The following is a 22,771-nucleotide window of genomic DNA, read 5'->3' on the forward strand; positions in this document are numbered from 1 at the left end:
GTCTCAGATCACTCCGCACAATGAGATCCCCGGCGCTTGTATGGCAGCAGGCGGCGGAATAAAGAGGGACTTATCAGCTCAGCCAAGAGTCAACTGTCTGAGGCAATGCCGGGGTACACATGGAGGCAGATGAGGATTTACTGATTGAATCGTTTAGTCACCCACTCTTTCATTCATTGAAGGCATCTTCATGTTGTGAAGGAACAATGACAAAGACAGACCGTCACGTCAGACAGGTTGTGTAGCTAATGATAGCAGTCACCGTCAGTGCGCATAGACACAATGCTCTGATCTGTATGCATGATGGATTCCCAAATGTTCTTCTCACTTTCATAATATAGCCTAACGTCACTGCTTTAAAATGTATTTTTTAAATGGTGAGAGCCTGGTTGGAGGCTCCTCACTGATGGCTACTAATAAGCTACACATTCCTGCAAAATCTGAGTTATTCACGAGTATTTGAGAAACATTTAACGTCACTCACTTTGTCACTAAACGTGTTATCCTGGAGGCCAGCTACACAATATTAATATTAACTTTTCCTAATTGTATCAGAATCGCTTACAAACAGTAACTTAGTTCGGTTTAGGTTGAATTGACCCAAACATACATCAGTATATAGCACAACATGTGGATTACAAACAAAATAAATATAGATTTGTTCATGCATAGCCATATAACATACAAAGAAAATGATCTTGATTGGTGTAATAACAATGCGTTATGCTAATTTATGCCCAATCACCTTCATCAAATGTGCAATCACTGTTTGTGGCAAAGGGTTACCGCTTAAAACTATTGAGATATTGGGTTTTAATAAAGGTTAGAAGAAAACAAAAACAACATTTGATGGATAAAAGGTATATTTTGTAATTGGTATATCATTATTTCATTTTTACACAAACCAAGTTGGTAAGGGCAAACCAGTAGGATACAAAAATCAATATAAACCAAACACCTGGGTTAAATAAAGTAAAAGTGCTACTATATTAAAATTCATCTCGTGCTGCAGTGGAGTGTTGGATAAGTTTAGTGTCGTGCTCAAAAACAATCTCTCAGCCCATTCATCTTCATCTTGACAAAACCAGGGATCAAACCAGACACCGTGGCCAGTTTTTAAATCCAGATTTACATTATCACGGCCACATGCAAGACTGAAAACATGATTTTGGAAGAGCTGATGCCTGAACATGGTTAACATTTGAACCGATACTATTTATTTGTGTGAAATGGCTCAATAATACCAGAAGCAGCGTTATCAACAACTCTATGATATAAGTAGGGCAAGTAAGTATATGTTATAAGAATCAAATTGAGAGACAAATAATCCCTTAATGAACAAAATTAAGGAACTGATTATTGAGGAAACAATTATTTAAACGTTCAAGATTTCCCAGGGCATAAAACCTGCAACCTTTCAATAAAAACTCAATGCAAATGTGTTATAAACATGTAATCTATATGACTCAAAGTAAAATATTCGAAGGCAGCCTAACATGTGGTAACATTGTATGATGAGTTGTATTCATGTGCGAAATTAATGGTGTTATTTCTAATAAGCATACAGTATGGTACTTTTTGATCATGCCGTCAACAACAGACTAGTGCACTGTTTGAATTTGCATTTGCTATTAATATGCAGGCAAATACCTATTGGCATAACACATTAAGCATTAAGGGATATAAACCATCTTAGATGGTGGAGAGTTCAAGGTTCATTGAAGATAACCAAAAAAGGAAAAAGACACAAGTCCCTCTTCCAAAGTGAAACATTCTCTTCTTGGCCACCAGAGGCAGTGTTCTCTATGGTTTGAGTACTCGTGACTGGCAGAGCTGAGAAACATGTCTTAAACTGGTAACCTTTGAGGACTTTGAGAAATTCTTTGTTTTGTCAAACTGAAACCATCCTAGGTGATTGATGTATGCAAACTGTATGCAAATCTACTCACATACTTTCTCAAGTTTGTCACACAGTTTGTCACACCCAAGTATTTATTCACATTTATATCTGTTGACCTTGTTAGCTAAAGAGCCCCCTCACTTCTTCACCTCGCCAAATGCTGCAGATGCAATGCAGCTATGACTTAGTCATGCATGATGCATATTCCTTCAACCCCAGCTTGGCTATTCAACTCCTGCAGAACACACTGCTTTCTGTGAAATGCTTTAAAAAAAAAATGTTGTTCTTGATTTTTTTTAAAGAACACAAAGTAGTGTGGTGATCACAGGAGTTACTGCATGCTCATTATGCTGTCTGTTATAATACCGCAGCACCAATAAACTAAGGCTGAGTATAAGTGCAACGTGGCTATTTAAATGAATTAAGAACAGAGGTTAGCTGTGTTAAGGTCATGTGAATGCTATATTATGAATAATAGCTTTGTGTCAACCAAATGTAATCTATAAAGACTGGAGAACAATAAACCAACGTTCCTTGTTCGCTACAATAGTAATTAAACACCCTCTAGGTAAAAAAGGCGATGGGATTGTTGAGTTGTAGTATAGCCTTTTAGTTGTAATATTTGTATGATCCTTTCCATGACACTATAAAAGTGCACACAAGGAATTTCTAATAAAGCACCCTCACAAAACAAGAACAATAGGATCATGTGATCTCTTTTTATACTGTACAACCTCTATATGCAATGCTGCTGTAGGAGAATTCTGATATCAGCTGGCTTATACTGCAGCAAATACAAATACCTAGAGAGAGAGAGAGAGAGAGAGAGAGAGAGAGAGAGAGAGAGAGAGAGAGAGAGAGGGAGAGAGAGAGAGAGAGTTGATGCATTCAAGTGCATTCCAATAAAGTCTGACATTTCTTGTTCAAAGGAATAACTTTGGAAACAAGATATCACGTCAATTATTCACACAGGAGATGAGCATACTTGATAAAGATAAGCTCCATGACTATTTCAATCACTAGTTGCCATGACTATTATCTGGCTGTGCTATTTAATTAAGAAGTTGTTCTCAAATATGACCAATCAAGGACAAAATGAACAGACTTGATAAAGGCCTCAAGGGGCCTTCTGCTATGTAACCGGATCTTAGGGTCCTGACTTTAAGAGGGACCCTGAATCAAATCTAATTTTAAAACCTTAATTGTATCAGCTTCTGTGGTGCTTATTTCTAAATTGATTATTTTAATCAAATCACCACACTGCAAATCTGCCGCCAGGTAGCATTCCAGCATAAAAAGACACGGAAACAGGGAGAAACGGAGATGCAAGAGTGAGATTATAGTAACAATTCCTTAGAACGTGACGTCCTAAGTTTGCTATTAATTTTTTAGTATTTAATTGACAATAAAATAGAACTGAGAAAATAATTACAATAGAGTAGCTGGAACCAGAGAATATAAGGCATTTAGCTTTAACAAAAATGATAGTCAATTAATAGAATTGCTCAATTAATCGCCAATTAATCAACTACTTGTTTCGACACCACCACCAGCTCTTTTGGCCCCATGGTCCCACAAAACGCGCATTCAGCTGAAGAGAGTCCATTGCATGTTCACTTTCCCAAATGAATTCAAGATTACATGTGCGCTCATCGCAGACATCCTTTTTTTCCGACGGTGACTTGAACGCAGCACAAGGGGGAATTCTCAATCGGCTCGTACGTTAACATCCTTGCGCACGCTAACTACCCACCATGCAGCGCGGCTGCATACAACATAGCCATCTTGTCAAGAGTGACTGAGAGAGGGAGGCAACTGTGGGCGCTGTTTAGATTCTCATTTGTTTTAAAAGCTGGAATTTAAGAGCGTTTTCCTCTCTCGATCAACCGTTTGCTTCATAGTAAGTGTCGCCACCGAATGACTTTAAGCCGGTGAGGTGAGTGGATACAAAACGACTCCTCTCGGCAAGATGTCTCACATACTTGTTCCGACGTAGGGGGAGTGTGCAGCAGCCAGTTGGCTTCACTCGCTAGCTAGCTCAGAGAGTGGAGGGCTGCGGGCCCTCCTCAGCCTAAAGTAGGTCCTGCAGCTGGGCAACACACTGCGACAACGGCCGATTGACAACCGCACAACCGGGACATCCGTCGGCCGTTCTGGGACCGACAGAAAGCTCTGGATCTATCGCCCTACAGGCGGCTGGTATCGGTGTCTGAAGCCGCATTGCTGGACAGGACGACACGACGTGTTGCGTTATGGGCTCATGAAACGCAACAGGAGACCGAGAGAGGAAGAGGGATGGCGTAGATTCATATTGATTACAGTTATCGTTCGCCAGGCTGAGTAAAATAGACGCAAGTTTGCGGTTTAATATGATCTAAGCCCATAGAAGCGGCATCCGGCTCTTCCCTTTCTGACGGAGGATAAACATAGCCATACTGGACTTGGAAATCAGGCTGTCAATATGTCGAAAATGCCGGCCAAGAAGAAGAGCTGTTTTCAGATCACTAGTGTGACTCAGGCCCAGGTGGCGGCTATCGGTGCCGCCGACGACACGGAGAGTCTGGAGGACCCGGACGAGTCCCGGGCTGAAGACGTGTCGTCAGAGATCTACGACATGTCGCGGGCCGAGTACGAGCCCGCGTGTGGCAGAAGTTCATCCGAAGAAGCCGTGAATAATGTCGGGGAGCCAGAGGCGATCGGTGTTATGGCGCCGTCGCACATACCTCAAGCCGGGCAGTTGCCCGCGCTGTCGGGCAATCTCACAGGGGAGTTCCGGAAGGTGGGAGTGTCGGGCTCAACTCCAGGTGGACAGCAGCAGCAGCCGCCGCCGGGGATCGGAGCTCGGCCCGGGGCAATGCAGCAACAGCCTGCTCCAGCAGCCGGCGCTGGGACAGCCGGTGTGTCGGTAAACGCATCCCAACCTGCAGCTCCACCCGTCACCTCCACGGTGAGCTGCACCTCGCGCTTCAGAGTCATTAAACTCGATCATGGTACCGGAGAACCCTTTCGAAGAGGCAGGTGGACTTGTACGGAGTTTTATGAGAAGGACTCCGACGGCTCTGCTGTGACTAGGACTGTAGACGGGATTCGGCACGCCAGTGCGACGACACTGGACCCGGCTGCAGACAGAGACAGTGGGCTCGGGCATACGGGAGGCTCTGTGGTGACACACTCAGGTCAGGGCTTGGGCTCTGTGGCGGATGCTTCTCTCTCTTCACCCCGCATGCATTCGGTGGAGACTCCACCTCAGCAGCAGCAGCAGCAACCACAAATCCACCATCACAACTATGGTGCCTGGCCACAGGGCGTTAGTGGGTCGGCCACACAGAGTGGCTTCTCCAGCAGCAAGCCAGTGGGAGGTATCCAGCCTTCTGCTCCCCAGAGCGCCTTGCCCGTCGGACAAAACGGCCTGCCTCAATCGGTTGTCCACATACAGAAGTCCACCATCATGCCTCCTTCAGCTCAGCCTGTTGCTTACCCTCCGCAGCAGCAGCAACATCAACCTCCTATGGGCCACCACCTGACCAGCCAGTCTTCTGGACTGCCACAGAACCATATGGAGTACTATCAGCAGCAGCAGCCCACTTCCACTGGCCAGTCCCTGCCAGTGTCCAGCCTCTCTGCAGGACCACAGCCTGTGGGACAAGGACACTCCTCGCTCTTGCCTCCGGCCTCCGGAGGCTCTTCTGTGCCAAGTCAGGCCGGAGATGTTGCAGGAGGTGGATCTGTACCTACTGGACAGCCGGCTCCAGGCCTCTTGCAGCAGCAGACTGGAGGAATGGGGGCTGTCGGCGGCTCCGTGCTGGTCGGTGGATCCACAATGCAGCAGCAGGCTGCGAGTCAGTATACAACCGCTGGACAGCCTCAGCCCCACGGCCTCCACCCCACATCCTCCGGTGTACAAAACGTGCCTGCCGTCGCAGTGAGCTCCGGTGTGCCCACCGCTGTGCCCAGTGCCTCCAGTGCAGCCTTGCCAAATGTGACAACTTCCAGTTTGCCTCTAGGTCAGATACCCCACAGCAGGACTCTAATGGCTCTGGGGATGCAGGGCTTCCCGGCGACTGGATTTGGACATATGGAGGGTGGTGGTGGGAAGTCGGAGGGTCTCGTCAACGCACATTCTCCCTTTCTCTCTGGGAAGGAACCGATGAAGGCCTTCATGCCTGAGAGCCTGCAGCTCGCCACTCCGACTGTCAACAGCCTGTTTGGAATCCACATACCTGTCGACGGGGATGTGGACAGGTAACAGTCTCTCAATCTTAATAGAAAGTGTGTGGAAAGTATCCTGCCTGTTGAGAATCATCACCATGCCTGTGCAACGTTATCCATAAGTACACACAAGTTGAACAGTCAACATTCAGATACTGTGAGTCTTAACTGGGCCTATTTCAGGGCACTTGTTAAAGCAGGCATAGGTAGTGATCACAAGTAGGTAGTTGGTCATCGACAGGTTTCCCCCCTTTTGTTTCAGGGAGGTGTGGAGGGAGGGGACTGTGTAGTAGGAAGAGAAAAGTGGCACAGGAAGGAAACTTAATGTTCCTTCTCATTAGGGCCTAAGGAAGTAAGTGGAGTGTAGCATACTCGAGGTGAACATCCATGGATTCCACTGCACACACGCAGCAACTTGTTAAACGTTCACACGACTCCTGAAGTGTTGGGAATTCGCCGTGGAACTTGTGTTTTGTTTGTGGCAGCCTTTTGTTGCAGATTTGATATCCCCAACCTCCTTTTCCTCCCTCTTCAGCTATCACCCTCCAGGACGGTGGCCTTGGCTGCAAACAGCCAAGATGTATTGCTAGTTGCCACCGTGCAGAGAGAGAGTTGGCTGAGCTTTCTGTTAGCCTCAAGCTACTTCTGGCCGCTTGCTAAATGCAGTTTCCTAGTTTTGTAAGTGGAGTTATGTACATTTAATCATGATGGACATCGGAGATCTTTATATCCTCTGAAAGTGTGTGTCACATAGAATATTCATACAAATATTACACATCTGGGTTAAGATTGAAATGTGGTATTATTCCTTAGGGATAATGAAGTTATGTCAACATAGTAAGCGGCAAAATATGACTACATTTGTGTACATGTGGCAATCTTATTATAGGTCATGGCATTTACTTCCTTTCCTTAAGTAATCTCTCTCTCTCGCTCTCGCTCTCGCTCTCTCTCTCAATTCCTGATTTTTAGAGCTTAGTTTCACTTTTAGTCGATGGCACACATGAGCGGAAATGATACAGCGTCTTAAATCCTTTCACAGTGTTAAAGGTATACCCCAATGAAGACCAGACTAGATATTCAGATTGCAGAACACTGGCACCAATTGTTTTTTCTTCACATGGATGGACAATTAAAAAAAACAAAAAAAACCTGTTTGATAAATGTAAACTTCCCCAAAGTGCATTGAATACTCAGTCTTTGAATCGCTATCATTGTGCCATTGAAACCATTATTTGGGTTTGTGAGAACAGACTACCGGCGGTGTGTTTTTGGAGTACCTATGTGTTGCTGGTGAGAGGACCCAGCTCCCAGGCTGATAAGAGCGGGAGCCTCTTACGACAGCTAAGCCCTATCAGACAGTGAGCAGTAGTCTTTCCACTGTGCCCCTATTCCGCAGATAAGAGACGTGACAGTGGGGCGTGTCAACCAACTGTGCTTGTTGGCTCTTTTCTTTTGCGATACAATGTGAGCTTTAAGCACTGTGTGTTCTGTTTAGGGCCCTTTTCAACGTGGTTAAATCCACATGCACACTCCCAATTCAAGAGCTGCGAAGCAGTCGTTCAGAGTTTGTTTTGCAGCCATCGGTGCTGCAATCAGGTGCTTTGTACCTACCACCCCGCCGGTTGACTGACAGACGCGGCGTGACAGTCGTTTATCTGCAGGTGAAGTGCTGAATGACGTTCATTTGCACCAGAAACTGTGGTATGTTCAAAGAGGTGGAGGAAGCTGCAGAGTGGTTGTGCCTCACTTCACCAGGCATTTTAACTATGCTTGCTACGTCCCCTCCAGCTTTTTTTTTTTTTTTTTTGTCTCTTGCCTAATTTCTACATGTCCCGTGCACTTTCTGGCCTACCAACCACACAACAAAACACTTCTATCTTCTCCTCAAATGGACTACTTCAGTAGCTAATAGCTATAATCTGCACAACACAGAAAGCTATTGTACACACACTCAGTTTTGACCGCATGTTGTCGACGTTCCGCGGCTTGCGCAACCTGGGAAACCTCTTGGCCATTTTTAAGGAGCAAATGATTGTTCCCATCTTTTCTTTTCTTTTTTTACTGCAAGTAATTAAAGTAAAACCGTGGAGATATAGACGACAGATTGTTGTCCTCATACTTGGAATATGATTCCCTCAGCTTAATGTTTCCCAGATGGCTTCATCAGCTGAAAGGACTGTCATAATGTCTTTATTGCACTCACGGAGGAGTTTCTTTTATTTCGCGGGGTGAATGCATTTCTTCTGTAGTCCGTGCGTTGCTGAACGCATGCTGGGGAGGCACGCTTTATTGTCCTTGCGTAATGGTAGCTTATGTAAAATTGGATTTAGGAGGGAGGGGAGGGGAGGGGAGGGGAGGGACATAGTGGAGCGGTTACTGCGAACATGAATTGAGAGACTGTGTCTGTATGGGTGGATGAGGGGTGTGTCTGTGAAAGGGGATGGATTGACTTAGTGGGTGTGTGTGTGTGTGTGCACACAAGTATCCATGTCGGGGGTGGGGGGGGGGGGGAGGGGCCACTCTAGGAGGAATTGAGGAAATACTTTTGAAGAAAATTCACCATGGACATTAACAGCGTCCTCATTTTTCGTGTGTGTGTGTGTGTGTGAGACACGGGGACAACATGTGCCACTTGGTCTTTCCCTCCCCTGTGTGACCTCTGCTCTGGTTCACGGCTGTATCCTGTTTTCAGTCCCTCACGCTGCCCTCCACCTTCTGTTCATTTCATATTCCTTAGCTCGCGCCCCACTTCCCGCACTGGGGCTCTCCGGTCCTATTATGTGACATTTTGTGGGCACGTTCAATCCAGAGTGCCTCACAGAGGTAGACGTCAGCCCGTCTTTGAGTTCTGAACCTGGCTGCCGTCGTGCACGCTGTCATACTGCACAGTATCCGTAAAGGAGCGATACCTGTAACTGTGCACTCAAAGGTGTTTACATTCAACGGCGCCCCCTCCCCTCCGGAGTGTCTTTAGCAATAGTGTAATAACGAATCTTCTGATACGGCCATGAACGGACTGTTTGTTTTATATTTCTGTTTACACAAGTCAAGTCGTTCATCCTTGTGGACTTCTCTCAGCCGTAGAGCTATTTTTCAAAAAGAAAGGTGTATTACTTTGGTTGTAGTCTGTAGGCTTTGCTTCAGCCATCACCTCCACCTCCACCCCCCCCCCCCCCCCCCCCCCCCACCCCAGGTATGGAGGCCCTCCATTGTTCTGACAAGCAGAAGAACGTCACCGACTCAGTCCAAGGTTTCGGTGGGCTGTTAGCTGAGGATGTGCTGTACTGCGCTGCAGATAAGCTCAGCTGAGAATATGCTCGTTATCTTGTTTTTGGAAAGTGGTACTTCAGTAACTTGAAGGTTTACAGAGACTCACTTTTCTGCTGTTTTGTACTTCTGGGTTTTCACCAACAAGAAATGAATATTTGGTCATTGAGTCACTTTATCACTTTGTCAGATTTCATGCTGGAGCCCCCAACACCGGAAACTACACGTTGATGGTTAAAGTAGGCGGAGTTCCCTTTAAATACATTGTGGCAATAAAACAATTAGAAATGAAGCTTTAGGTTTCAGTTTAGTGCCTCCCACTTCCTGTCCTACTCACCCAGTTTCTCTCATTTTCTGTCTAGTTTTTTTTATTTTTGGGAAGTTGGCAGCTTAGCTTTTGTTCGATTTTCAGTGAAAACAAAAATCCCGGTTAATAAATATAAATCCTTCGATGGTGAAACAATGCTTGCTTGTTGGCTGCCTGCATTCAGCACACGGTAAAGCAGCTTATGTTTGACCAGTTTCCACGCTGACAGTTATCATAAGCCGTGGGAGAAGGGACTTTTTTTTTGGGGGGGGGGGGGGGGGGACTGCAGCCTAGAATCAAAAAGTTGAACTAGGCACCTGCAGCTGTCTCAGGCATGACGTCCCTGGGTGTCCTGTCACTAACCCGTGCTAGTGGGATGTTAGCATCCCCGCTCCCACTATCCTCTGGTGGCCATGCTGTAATCACACAATGGCTCCAAGTCCTCCCTCGTCTACAACCCAAAAACCTGCTGAAAGAAACTCCCATAGGGCAGCTGCAATCTAAATAGTTTTGGCCTACTTTTCCTCGGTGGCAGATGGACGGACGGGGCAGAGAACCCGATGGCGGTGAGAGATTTCAACACGACTCTCTAACCTCCCTCTTTGCACCCCCTTGACTATCTGTTACTCTAGCTGTGTGTCTACTGCCACCCCCACTATGTCAGCCCGCTGTCCTGTGCCCCAACACCGTTACGCCACGCTCAAGCAATTATTTCTTGAATAGAGCTTCATAGGAGGGTTTGCACTGGAAACACAGGAGACAGCATAAGCGGTCCCTAATCGACCAATCGCAGCTCTTGGCCGACGCGATACGCCTCCGCAACACCTTGACGCAGGAGCAAAAACTCTGTGATAACACTTTTGTTTTCTGTGTACTTTCCACTCACTCTTTTGCCCCCCTCCTCCCCCTCCTCTTCCTCACTTAAGGCTTCTGTTGGTTTTCTCGTGCTCGATGAGTTGGCAAGGTTATTAAGAAGTTCAGCAACCGTGAAACTTAACCTTCGATGCGCCCACTGGCTCGCAGTGCAAGCCACATTGAAGGGAGAAACCATGTGACGTGCTCCAGCTAGATGTCTGACATCAACCAGCAAGAATGCACTCAAAAGGTTATTTTAGTCTGCTGCCAGATCATACATTTGCTTTCGGGCAGTATCGGGCAAAGTCTGAGCATGTGCAGCCATTGTGTTTTGGTTTACTTATGTGCTTTGAGACAGAGGTTTAAGAGGACGTTTGCACGTACAGTATGTGTACATGTGTGGTAGGTCACTCCCCTTTTTCTGTCTTTCTGTCCTCCACACACACACACGCACCATACTCTGGGTTTATGGGGGAGACGGCATTTCCCCCACTGCCTTACACAGTTGGTTTACAAAGAGGGGCTTTCATAAATGGATATTGACATGTTAGATTTCCGAGTTACAAAGAGAGCCATTGAGAGCCGAGTGTTTGCTAATTGAAAACAAGGAATGATGACTCCTCATTCATGAAGAGGTTGCTGGACACCAAGTCGTCTGACCTCGATGGTTTCAGGCGATAGCTGGCTTGCACAGTCCTCTGCGTGTGTGTGTGTGTGAGAGGTTTCTCCCGGGCTGTTGCCCGCAAAGTAAAATTAAGCAGAGGCATAGGGGGAAGTTTTGTGAGAGTGTTTTGTCATGAGGTAATGTGACCAAGAGCGTCCGTGCCAGAGATTTCTAGGAAAAGAGATTTGGCACGCATGTAACATTCACACACACACGCTGTAAAACAACTCCTCATTCTGTGTGTGTGTAACTCCGCCTGCGCTGGCTTGCTCCTCTGTGTGCGTAGTTGCGTATGTGTGCATATGCTCATGTCAGTGTGCGTTTACATTCGTGTGAATGCGGGATAGAAGCAGTTAGTTTTGAAAGGCGCAAGCCTGGAGTAGATTAAATGAGTGTGTGTGGGTGTGTGTGGGTGTGTGTAGGTGTGTAGGGGTCAGAGGGGGGATTTCCTTTCCCTTCCCGGAATATACATCCCATGGCATAAAACAAAGTGTACTCGTAACTAATGACCGGTAAATTCTCAACACAGTTAAGGATTTACATTTTTCAGCTGAAAACCAGCGGTAATGGCTGATTATTTTTAAACCAGTGTGTTTAGTTTACCTTTGGCGTGAGTGATGGCCAGCCTACTGTAGGGAAATGGCCTGAGGGAGACCCTTAAAGTTAAAGAAGCTGTCCCACCTTTGAACACACATTCCTGCATCGAGGTCAGGACTCCCTCTCCTCAGCCCCTTTGCTTTACTCTGTCCTAATGTCACATATGTGTTTTTGAAAGAGCCTTTTCTCCAGCCAAGTTAACTGCTTTCTGTCGGGGGGGGGGGGGGGGGTTACATAAGGAAACATTTCTAGGACTTTAGTCTGCTTTCACTGTTTCAACTCGTCCCTATCTCTGTCTTTTCTCTCTTTCCCTGAATGTGGTTGACACAGGAACCCCTCCAAGGCTTTCTACCAGGCCTTCCAGCCTGGCAGCAGATTAAGGGACTCAAAGGCCCACAGTGATAGGTACAGTACTATACTGGATTGGACCGGACAGGCCTGCAATAGTGCAACAACATGTGTGCGGTGTTCAGTAGAAGTGAGCTTTGCTTTCTCCACGTGCATGGATTGAGTTTGGAAACAGAGCCTGGAAGCAACAGCAGGATTGGCCAATAGACTTCCCAAACAACATCTCCGTCTCTCTGTGATTTCTCTCCCGGAGACGGCCTCTGGTGCTTTCTTTGACTGGAACAGTATTGTCTGTGCCACTTAAACATTCTGGTTTGTTCACTGCCTGGGTGTTCCACAAGTTTGGTCACCGGCTCTATTGTCTTACGTACCAGCTGGTTGCTGAGATTTTGGGGTGCGGAGACAAACCAGGCGGTTAAACAAGAGTCAGGATCCTCTTTATTGGCCAAGTGTGTGTGTGTGTGTGTGTGAGCACATGCAAGGAATTTGACTCAAATATAGTAAAAAAACTACGGCCATTAATCTATATTCTCAAATAATACGACACAAGCCTATTGCAGCCATGACACAAAAATTGCAATACAGAAATTACATTAATAATTAGTATTAAGACTCGTTTGTTTTGTGTATATTACTTCTATTGGCCGATGATGTTATTAGATATTATAAACACTCAAATCAATGTTGGCCACAAAAATTGAGTATCATTGTGGGTATAATGAATAAACAGCACCAGAGACTGTTTTTTTTAATTGTTCAGCTCTAAACACAATTATCTAATCAAAGTTATTTGGAAGTACCCAAAACAAATACCCCAAATATCCTTCCTGCGATGTAAAACTCGAGGCTCTTAATCTGCAGATGAAATGATCAAAGTTGAAGCAGGAAGTAGTGCTGCCGTCTGTGATATTTCTGAGCAGGCACTCTGTAATGTTATCTCTCGCATGAATTTTCACTTCCCAGTTAATCTGGAAAAAGCTGCTTGTTTACAGCGCGTCTGATCAGCTGACTGATCATGTTGCTTGCAGAATGATTAACAGTCTCCACGAGCCAAGATCTCAGCTCTCACACTGTTGTTAGAAATGAATCATTTTAACATCCTCAACTCGCTGCTTTTAAGTGGAGGCGTGAGGCTGAAGTGTGTGTGTGTGTGTGTGTGTGTGTGTGTGTGTGTGTGTGCATGCTAACTGTAACACAGGACCTCAATAACAGCCTGGTTTGTGGTGCAACACTCTCCACTGTTTCCCCGTTTCTCTCAAATGACCGTTAACCATAGTTGCGTTTTAAATTCATCATTGAGCTGTTGAATAGATGCGTGACACTGTAACATGTGGACTCGCACGCACACACACACACACACACAACAATGTCGCAGTGAGAGAGAGCGTGATGCCTTCTTCAAAAATGAAAAGGGAAGCACATGAAACCATATCTGAGTGACAGGAAATGAAACTGTTTTTAGAGAAATACAGAGCTGACACACCATCACCAGCCACCAGGAACTACCACACACACACACACACACATCCATTTGCTGCCTCAACTGCATTTATTTAACTTTTAAAGGCGCAAAAACAGGTGAATCATCATTGTGATGGCAATATGAAAAATAGGATGTTGTGTGTAGTGTTATTATTTACAGACTCAATGTCTGTTTTACTTTTGCTTCCTCCATTTGCCCAATTTAAAGTGATATCTACTTTCAACAGAAAGCAACATATTAAGATTGGATTGTTATGAGCCCCAAGCTTTCCTTCTTTTTATTCGCTGTTTGCTGTTCTGCTTTTGTGTCCACGAGAGCAGAGATAACCCGGTCTTTGTTTCACACTGTGTTTGGTAGATCTTGTCTTTGGTATTGACCCTATTTGATTGTGCTGCCGGAGCATTATTTATTTGGGTTGTTAGTCCATCCGTCCGCACAATTCCTCTTCTCAGGAACACCTGAAGGGAATTTCCTCAGATTTGGCACAAACGTGCTAGACCCCGGACTCGAGGATGACCCGACTACATTTTGGTGGTAAAAGGTCACGGTCACTGTGAACCTCACACAGCGCGTTCTTGGCCATAACTCAAGAATTCATATGCTGCTAACTCTGACAATGTCACACGCTTGTCTGATAAGGTAACATGATGAAGTGATGCTACTTGACTGGTTGGCAGAGTCGTCCGACTGTGAGGCTGTAACTCTATCTCTGCTTTATTTGGGACCATGTCCGAGGCAACGAGATGAAGTCATAGAGGAGATTGTGAAAGCAAAGAAATGTGACATTTTGGCAAAAGAAGACACTGACCTTACATTTCCCGACATATCCTTTTTTTTTTTTTACCCTGTCCCTGTATGGAAATGATGGCGTCAGCCCACATGGTCAGCTGTAATAAAGAACCTCTTCTGCAGAGTAGAGAACATGACATACAAACACACATTTATACTTGTTTGTTTACAGGGAAGTATTTTTAAATGCATAGTCGAGATGAGGCTTTTAAGCCTCACCAACTGCACAGTAGAACTATGCAAGCTGCACAGCAGAAGACTGTGCCCCCCCCCCCCCCCCCAAGTGGGCATTGGGCATCCTTGTGGCTCACTTGGCACACGTTCCTGGCAGAGGACCTTTTTTCTAGTAGCACGTCATCCCGTTCTGTCCTTTTTTTGTTTCTTTCCTCCTCATCAATCCAGACAGAAACTTTCACTTTTCTCCAACACTCCTGTTTAAAGCTAAGGACTTTCCCATCATCCTCAGCTGTACGCTGTTTAGAGTTAATTAGCAAATGTTAGCGTGCTAACATGCTACGCTAAGATGGTTAACATGGTAAACATTATGGCTGTTAAACGTCACGCTGTTAGCATGCTGTTGTTAGCCTAGCATGGCTGTGGACTCTGCCTTGTTTAAAATATTGCTCAACTCCAAATTTCAGTAACAGCTATTGAAGTTAATGTCAAAATTAATTAGTTTTGCCTAAAAAAAATCAAACAAACCCCATTTCAGCCTTTTGCGTACTTTATTTTTTTTATCTTTGCTTATTATATTTTCCATCATACCAGGTTCCCCACCACCATCTCTTTAAATCGTATCCTGTGCGTCATTATACGGTTGCTCTTGATATCTTGGGTGCAAAAGTGTAAACTTTCAAAGGAAAGCCTCCATTAGACGGCCTGTCCCAGCTGCAGCTCACTCTGTAAGTAGACCAGAGTTCTGTTATTCTTCAACAGTTTTGATGCTCGCTTGGTTGATGCGCTCGCTCTTCCTCATTTAGTCTCCGCTGGCTGAGTGCCAATGCTCCGCTACATGCACCGCTTTGTGATCTAATGTGTCACAAATGGGGTAAGTTGTCAGATCTCGGACAAAATGAAAGTAAATTTATTCAAATCTGATACGAGTGTTAAAAAAAGACTCTGTATACCTTTGGTGTCAGCTGGCCCCGCACAGTTCCATTACAAACCCACAGCTCAGATAGAACAATAAGCTCTAGATTAATAAAGACTACAATTTAAGCAACAAAAATGTTTAGTTAAGATTGACTTGTGCACCTGCTGTCCTTGGGAACACGATCAGGCCCCGCCTCTTCAGCGCTGAACTTGTCTCGTCATGTCTCGGGTCGAGTAAAACTTGACTCTGCTTTGTTGCCGCTGAAGGAAACTTGCTGCTCTTGAATGAGCCAGCATGTCTGCCGGAGGCGAGGAGCGACAACAAGCGTTCACATGAGTTATCTGCTGCTCCAAATGAGTGTAAACTATTCTTCTGCTAATGGATTTCTTTTTTTATTGACATTCCTATTTTACGGCTAACATTGTTAGGGAGGAGGGGGGGGGGTGGACTCTACCCAGAGCCTATAAACGTCAGTCATGTTAATGGGGAAGGTGAAGCTCACAGAGGCGTTGGTTGCGTAATCAGTGGCAGCGTAAGATCAAACCCTCATTAGCGTTGTGTTTCATTTCAGCCCAGCCCTCAGGAGTTACATGCTGCCTGCTTTGTAACGCTGGAAACGCAGAGGAGGCTTCAGCGTGCATCAAAACAGGTTTTGTTTTTTTGAAGTAGGGCACTGGAACAAGTTCTTGGCTTTGACATGAGATATAGAAGCTTAAACGGGATTGTGTGTCAGGATTTGGTGCTTTAACCAGGCACTCGCACTCGTGTTGTGGTTTCTAAAAATCTTCCCCCGGTGCCAGTTGTTGTCGGAAGTTCTACTTTGAGCACCAGATGGTGTCCTAATATGGTTTTGACTCTTGTCATTCCTGCTCGCTTCAATGTAACTAGCCATCGGGACGCATCAAACTCATCTTTACCCACTTTGAATCCAGGAAGCAGAACTACTTCACTGTCCAAATCCACCTCACACGTTGACCAGTATGATTGCGTATGTTGATGTTTTCCCCGTCTCCATAGTTACAAACCCATCACTGGCCCGTCACATGTCCCGCTGACGGTACACTCGGGTGTTTTAAGTTTTCCTGGTTTGATCTCATCCAGCTCAATGTTGCCTCCACTGAAGCCAGCTGGAGAAATGCTTCATACCCTCAGCTGTAATGGCAGTGAGCTCATTCAGTCATTAGGAGCAACGGCAAAGACATCACTGTCGAGCTGAGACGACTAAAGAGCTGAAACGATTAGTCGACTGGCAGAAAATGATGTGCAACAATCTCGGTAATTTGTTGTTTGTCGTCGTAAACAGAATGTCTTTGGGTTTTAGTGTTTCTGTTGGACTGTATAAGCAATTTGAATGCATCAAATTCCACTCTGGGAGATTGTTATGCTCATTTTCCCCACATTTCTGATATAGACCAGACAATAAGTTAATTAATAATCTATTCTATATCAAATTTCCCTTCCCAGAGGTTATTATTTCCACAGAATCTTTGTCCCGATGCTCCAGAGAGCGTCTGCCCTTTTGTTCCTCTTCTGTCTGCAGAAACAACCGCACTCATTCTTAATGATGTCATTCTGTCTCCCCTCTCTGTTGTGGTTTACATCGTCTTTAGCGTTAGTCGTCGCTGAATGTGATCACTGGTACGACACAAACTGTTGCGTTGTAATTCCTGATAAACTTTTCTTCATTCACTCGCAGTATGCACACAAAAGACCACGACAATAATTCAATTTACTTTATTATAACTAATAATTGTTGTGCATGCTCTTGATATTTCTTAGCACAAGTGAGTAAAAGTAAACCTTTACCGCGTTTAAGATGGCAACAGCCAAAGTGCGTCTTCATTTTTGTTGTACACTTGCAGCAGCTTACAAACTGAACTCCGTCCCTTATTTCTCGGGCTTAGTTTGGAAAATAAAGGAAGAGGTTCGACATGTGAATTGACCTTAAAGAGCTGTGTTGTACTGCTACAGAGTGATTTTGTTAATGGTAACGTGTGTCGTCTGAAGCCACTGATGAAGCAACGTGGGTGTAGTCCAGAGAGTCCACTCAGGGTCTGTACTTTACAGACTGAGAGATCCCTATAGGAGGGCCTCATCTAAATTATACACATATTTTCTTTTAACAACATTTGGTTATGTAGCCAGTGTGTGTGTGTGTGTGGGGGGGGGGGGGGTTACATAATGTGATCTATGACAGAGATAAAGAGATACTGACGAGTGAGTACTGACTGCTGAAATGTGCTCGTTTGTAATTTATGTCCTAAAGTGATGGGTGTCTTTCCTAGGCCAAGTGACACCATGTGTATCTTATTTAACGGATGTCTGCTTTGTTCATTGTATGATGTACTTGCATGTCGCTCATGTTTAGACATTGTCATACGTGACGGGGATCAAAGGGAGCAGTGCACTGTCACTCACAGCCTGACCGTGTTTGCTAGCAGCAGATGTATAGGGAACATTCCTTCCCTGGCAAAGCCGTCTGATAGCAATCTAGCGAGAGCTTCCTCTGGCCTCACACACACACACACACACACACTCACACACACACACAATGGATGGTGTGGAGGAACAGAACATTGTGTCCTCAGGGGGAGTCTATAGTCAACCTGGTGTCTACATGCAGGCATCTTCCTGGCGTGTGGTGGTATTTATGGTGATATCACGCTTTGTTGCAGACGTAAACCTTCTTTTAGGATTCTTTATTAGAGCCCGAACCGGTCCAGGATTCTTTGAGGCCAATAAATCAACAGGCCGATCGCTATTGGAGCTAAAATATCCAAAATGCCGCACTGATACATTTTTATCAAACATTTTTATTTAGATTAGATAACTTTTTGAAGAGCTTTGATATATTCACTGAGTCATGATAGTTAGAAAAGACAAGCTTTTCGGTTCCCTCTGGTGGAGAAACTGGTTAATGGTGACACCGTTACCTAAGAGGTTCCACATCTTTGACATTTCTGCACTTCAGTTTCTTGTCGCTTAACCGGATATGAGCTGTTATGAATTAATATTGGCTGAACTTTGTTTTGCCGTGCTAGAGGCGAAAAAGCCTACATTTAATTAATGTTAGATTTTTCTCAAGAATTTAGTTCAGTTAATTAAGAACTTAACTGTTAATTGAACCATTTCCGAATGGATTCATTAACGTTACTGTTGACTTTGGCGGTGGCCTTGGATGAAAGTTGGTAATGTTTCCTTTAGAAAACCTTTTGCTGCAGCAGGGTCAGTCTGCTACGGGCAGTCCTGGTCCTGGTCCTCCAGCAGCGTGGTGTCGGTGTTTGCTCTCAGCGTGGGACCGGCAGAGCAGCGAGGCCCAACTCTGGAGTTTCTGGTGAACCTGCATGATTTAATCTGAATTTACCAGGAATCCGACCCAATGGCACAGAGGACGAGCATTAAGAAAAACTCTAGAAATCATCTCTCTGCTGGTCTCGTTTACTTATGGAGGTGGTATAAAGGCGTCAGTTTCATAGCCACAGTAACTTTAACTCAATTAAATGTATTAATGGTTGGCACTAGTAGGCCTCCATACACACTCCAGCAGCCAGGAGGCCACGGTGACTGTTATGTGACTGAAGTGGGTGGAGAGGAGACTCCCCGCCTCCTGTCGCCACCTCCTGACCCCTCCACCCGTCGGTTCATGTTTCACTTTTCTAAATGTGGTCAACGCTGCCCCACTAAACCGCCCTCCGGTGCCGCTCCGGTTGGCCTATTTCCACCCGATGTAGCTTCCCCAGCAGCCAGCGCCATGCCGTGCACGTTTTCTTACAAACCACCGTGCTGCCCCGGGGACCCGAGCCGGCACGCGACCCGCGAGCCGCTGCTCTCCTGTCGGACACGCTACAGGTAACACCGGGAGACACCGGGCCGCTTCCGCGCGCACTACAGCTAACTTATGAGTCCTCACCCACCCCCCCCCCCCCAAAAAAAAAGAAATGGGGTCATCATAGCTATACAGTCATAGGAGGTGCGAGAATGTGGGCGCTAATTAGCACACCTTCACTGAATGTCTGTTCCACAAAATGACGCAAGATTTGCGCGAGCTTGGATTTGTTGTGTTGCCTGCAGCAACGGTTTTTTTAAATACAGTTTTCTCCTGTAAACTCAGTGACCTGATCTAGATAGTTATTATGTTTATGTTATGTTCATGAGAGGTGACGGGTCATTTTATATCCCCTGTCCTGGATTCCTGTGGGGATCTGATAGCGGGTTGGCTTAATTAAGCACCAGTGTGACAAGAAGTCTCTCGCGCTCTCTCTCTCTCTGGTTTTGAATCCTGAACTGAGATTGATTCTAACATGACTTTATGTATTTTCTTCTCTTTTTTTTTAATAGGGCCTCGGGAACCAATGTTGCTGCCATTGATAATAAAATTGAACAGGCAATGGTAAGTAATCCATTCACGACGGATCACACACAGTATATTGTTCTCTCGCTTTTTTAATTCAAAATGTATGAAGTAGGTATTCAGTTACATGGAAAGAGACATCAGGGAATCTATTCATGTGTACTATGGTGCTGAATTCAAGTCATTTGTGTTCACCTTTCCTCTTTATATTTTTGTCTATACCGACATCCAGCTCTCATGTCTGTCTTGACTTATTGTCATGTTCTCTTTTAGATTCATGGAGTCTTTAACATACTCAAATGCACACATGCAGCCTTGAGCTTCCCTCTGATGTCCTTGTCTGCTGCATGATAAATCGTCCTTCGTGTGACTCTGTTGCCTCTGGTCGGTTCTTTTTTTAATGTTGTTGCACATTTCCCGTCTCTTGCAGGACCTGGTGAAAAGCCATCTGATGTACGCGGTGCGTGAGGAGGTGGAGGTCTTAAAGGAGCAGATCAAGGAGCTGTTTGAGAGGAACTCTGTGCTGGAGAGGGAGAACGCTGTGTTGAAATCTCTCGCCAACAGCGAGCAGCTGTCTCAGCTGCCCGCTCAGTCGGCCACCAGCTCCGGCATCACACCCCCCCAGCAAGGACTCAGCCAGCCTCAGCAGCAGGCCCAGCCTCCGCTTCAACTTCAGCCTCAGCAGCAGGCGGCCCAGCCTCCGCTTCAACTTCAGCCTCAGCAGCAGGCCCAGCCTCCGCTTCAACTTCAGCCTCAGCAGCAGGCCCAGCCTCCGCTTCAACTTCAGCCTCAGCAGCAGGCGGCCCAGCCTCCGCTTCAACTTCAGCCTCAGCAGCAGCAGGCCCAGCCTCCGCTTCAACTTCAGCCTCAGCCGCAGTCACACCCCCAGCTCCAGCAGCAGCCCAAACCCCAGCAGCTCCAGACTCAGCTCGATCCCAGCCAACAACAAATGCAACCCAACGTCACCTCCGCTTGAAGTGCATCTGCCCTGCTTCACAAAGGGCAGGAAGAAAAAAAAAAAAAGAGCATCTTCTCTACAACTTATTACAAATAGTCTATGTGAAATTAAAAAGAAGAAAAAAAAGAACTTTGTCTTCTTAGCCACCAGCTTGACCACAAAGTACAGTGCTTGTGTGTGTGTGTGTGTGTGTGTGTGTGTGTGTGTGTGTGTGTGTGTGTGTGTGTGTGTGTGTGTGTGTGTGTGTGTGTGTGTGTGTGTGTGTGTGTGTGTGTGTGTGTGTGTGTGTGTGTGTGTGAGTGAGGGTGAGTTAGCAAGTGTGACTGCGAATTGGTGTTGGAATGTAAGTGTGTATGCATCTGTACTGTGGGCCTTTCCAGTGTTAATGCAATCATCGAGAGAGAAAGAGAGAGAAAGTGTGTGTGTGTGTGTAGAGACAGAGTATCAGGGAAGGTCGCGGTGTTTGTTTTCATCTTGGTGATGTTCCCGGAGCGGTTGACTGCTGGGTCCAACAGGAATGTCTTTTCTTGGACCAGGCGCCGAGTCGCACCGGTTCACGACCTGACCTGAGACCTGCTCAAGCCGTGGGTGTGTTGGAAAGGGGAGGGGCTTCAGCTCGCATAAGGGACGGACGGGAGTGATTGTGAAAAAGAGCGACTATTTTTTTAAATGAGATAATTGAGTGGGTGAAGGGGTATTTTTTTAGCCTTGCTGTTTCATGTCGTAAAGTAAGAAGCGCGGAGAGAGTCTGTTCTTCGGAGCGCCACACCGCTGCCGTTACTTTCACATCAAGTCCAACTCTTGCATCGGTCTTTTGAGTTCTACTGTCGAGTGTTTTTATTTATTACAGGGCTGCTATTCTCATGAATGAACAAGTTCACAACACCCGTCTACCAGTAGCCCGGTGGCTTGGTTCCTCTCCTACAGTGTTTCAACAGATTCTCCATTCGTCCCGGGGGGCAACGCTTTGTTCAACATCGTAGGCAAAAGAAAAATCTGACAAACGTTTAACACTAACTCAAATTATACGCTGCAGTTGCCAATTCATAGCTCAAGTCAAGATCCGGTATGAATGTACGTTTATTTTTTTTTTGTATAATATAAAGTATTAAGAGCCTTGATGGGTGACACTTCACCCGTTGACATCAAATCTTAATGTGAGCCTGCAGGATTTATTTGATGAAGATTAAATTCTGTTGGTTTTATCTAAAAGTGAATTAGTATTGCCATCACCCCCCTCCTTCATTTTCTTTCTCCCAATGTTTGTCCTGAGGGGGATCAGGGGGGAAAGCTGTGAAATCATTCAACCTACTTTGTAACCAAAGATGCAAAGCTGTGTAAAATTGATTATTTTTAAATGCACACATGTATTTCATTTTTTTTTTTTTTTGTTACTTCCTTCTTCACAAACTATTTTGTTGCTGTTCGGCATGTTCTGCATGATCTGTAATCTTCAAACCACTTTCTTACCTCATTTTTATTCAGCACTCTTGTGAGATAGTCTGTGAACAGTGTAAATGGGGCGAAATGATGCGGAGCAGAGAGAAAAATAACCTGGTGTTACTGACACTAGTCGCAGACAAATGAAGTGAGCCATGTTTCGTTCATTAAATGGTGTTTGAATTTCATATGCCAATAGTTTTGTTACATTGCAAATTTTAATGTATTTAAATAAAAGCAATATTCAGATTCCAAGATGTCTCGGTTTCATTTGATACAAAGTAAAATATTTTAGTTTTAAGAGCGTTTGAAACATTGAACAGTTCACTGGTAAAGCATTGGATCCTCTGTGTCCTGTCATAAAGCCTACACCAGGGTACACTACAGATGCAGAGAATGTGTTGGTGAACTTTCTGGATACTTTGAAGTGCTTCGTTTATGTTTGACAGCCAGAGGGCACTGTTGGACTACGGGAGAAGGTGGAGCTTTTCGGTGTCACTGTGTTAA

The 22,771-nt window shown here is 45.4% G+C and overlaps 1 protein-coding gene across 1 annotated transcript; it reads left to right on the forward strand.

The window, feature by feature from the left end:
* Positions 1–3,718: 3,718 nt before the first annotated feature.
* On the forward strand, positions 3,719–22,509 carry LOC306706412 (TSC22 domain family protein 2-like). Its single transcript, XM_079173489.1, has 3 exons — positions 3,719–6,142; positions 19,854–19,905; positions 20,297–22,509. The coding sequence occupies exons 1-3, from the start codon at positions 4,362–4,364 to the stop codon at positions 20,840–20,842; spliced, it is 2,379 nt and encodes a 792-aa protein (XP_079029615.1). The 5' UTR covers positions 3,719–4,361; the 3' UTR covers positions 20,843–22,509.
* Positions 22,510–22,771: the final 262 nt, after the last annotated feature.

This window comes from Pholis gunnellus, assembly GCF_910591455.1.
Source record: "Pholis gunnellus genome assembly, chromosome: 14".
Taxonomy (NCBI): domain Eukaryota; kingdom Metazoa; phylum Chordata; class Actinopteri; order Perciformes; family Pholidae; genus Pholis; species Pholis gunnellus.

Coding starts and splice junctions, on each gene's coding strand:
- LOC306706412 (XM_079173489.1), top strand. CDS start 4,362: ATGTCGAAAATGCCGGCCAAGAAGAAGAGCTGTTTTCAGATCACTAGT. Junction 6,143..19,853: donor GTCGACGGGGATGTGGACAG/GTAACAGTCTCT, acceptor TTTTTTTAATAG/GGCCTCGGGAACCAATGTTG. Junction 19,906..20,296: donor ATAAAATTGAACAGGCAATG/GTAAGTAATCCA, acceptor CGTCTCTTGCAG/GACCTGGTGAAAAGCCATCT.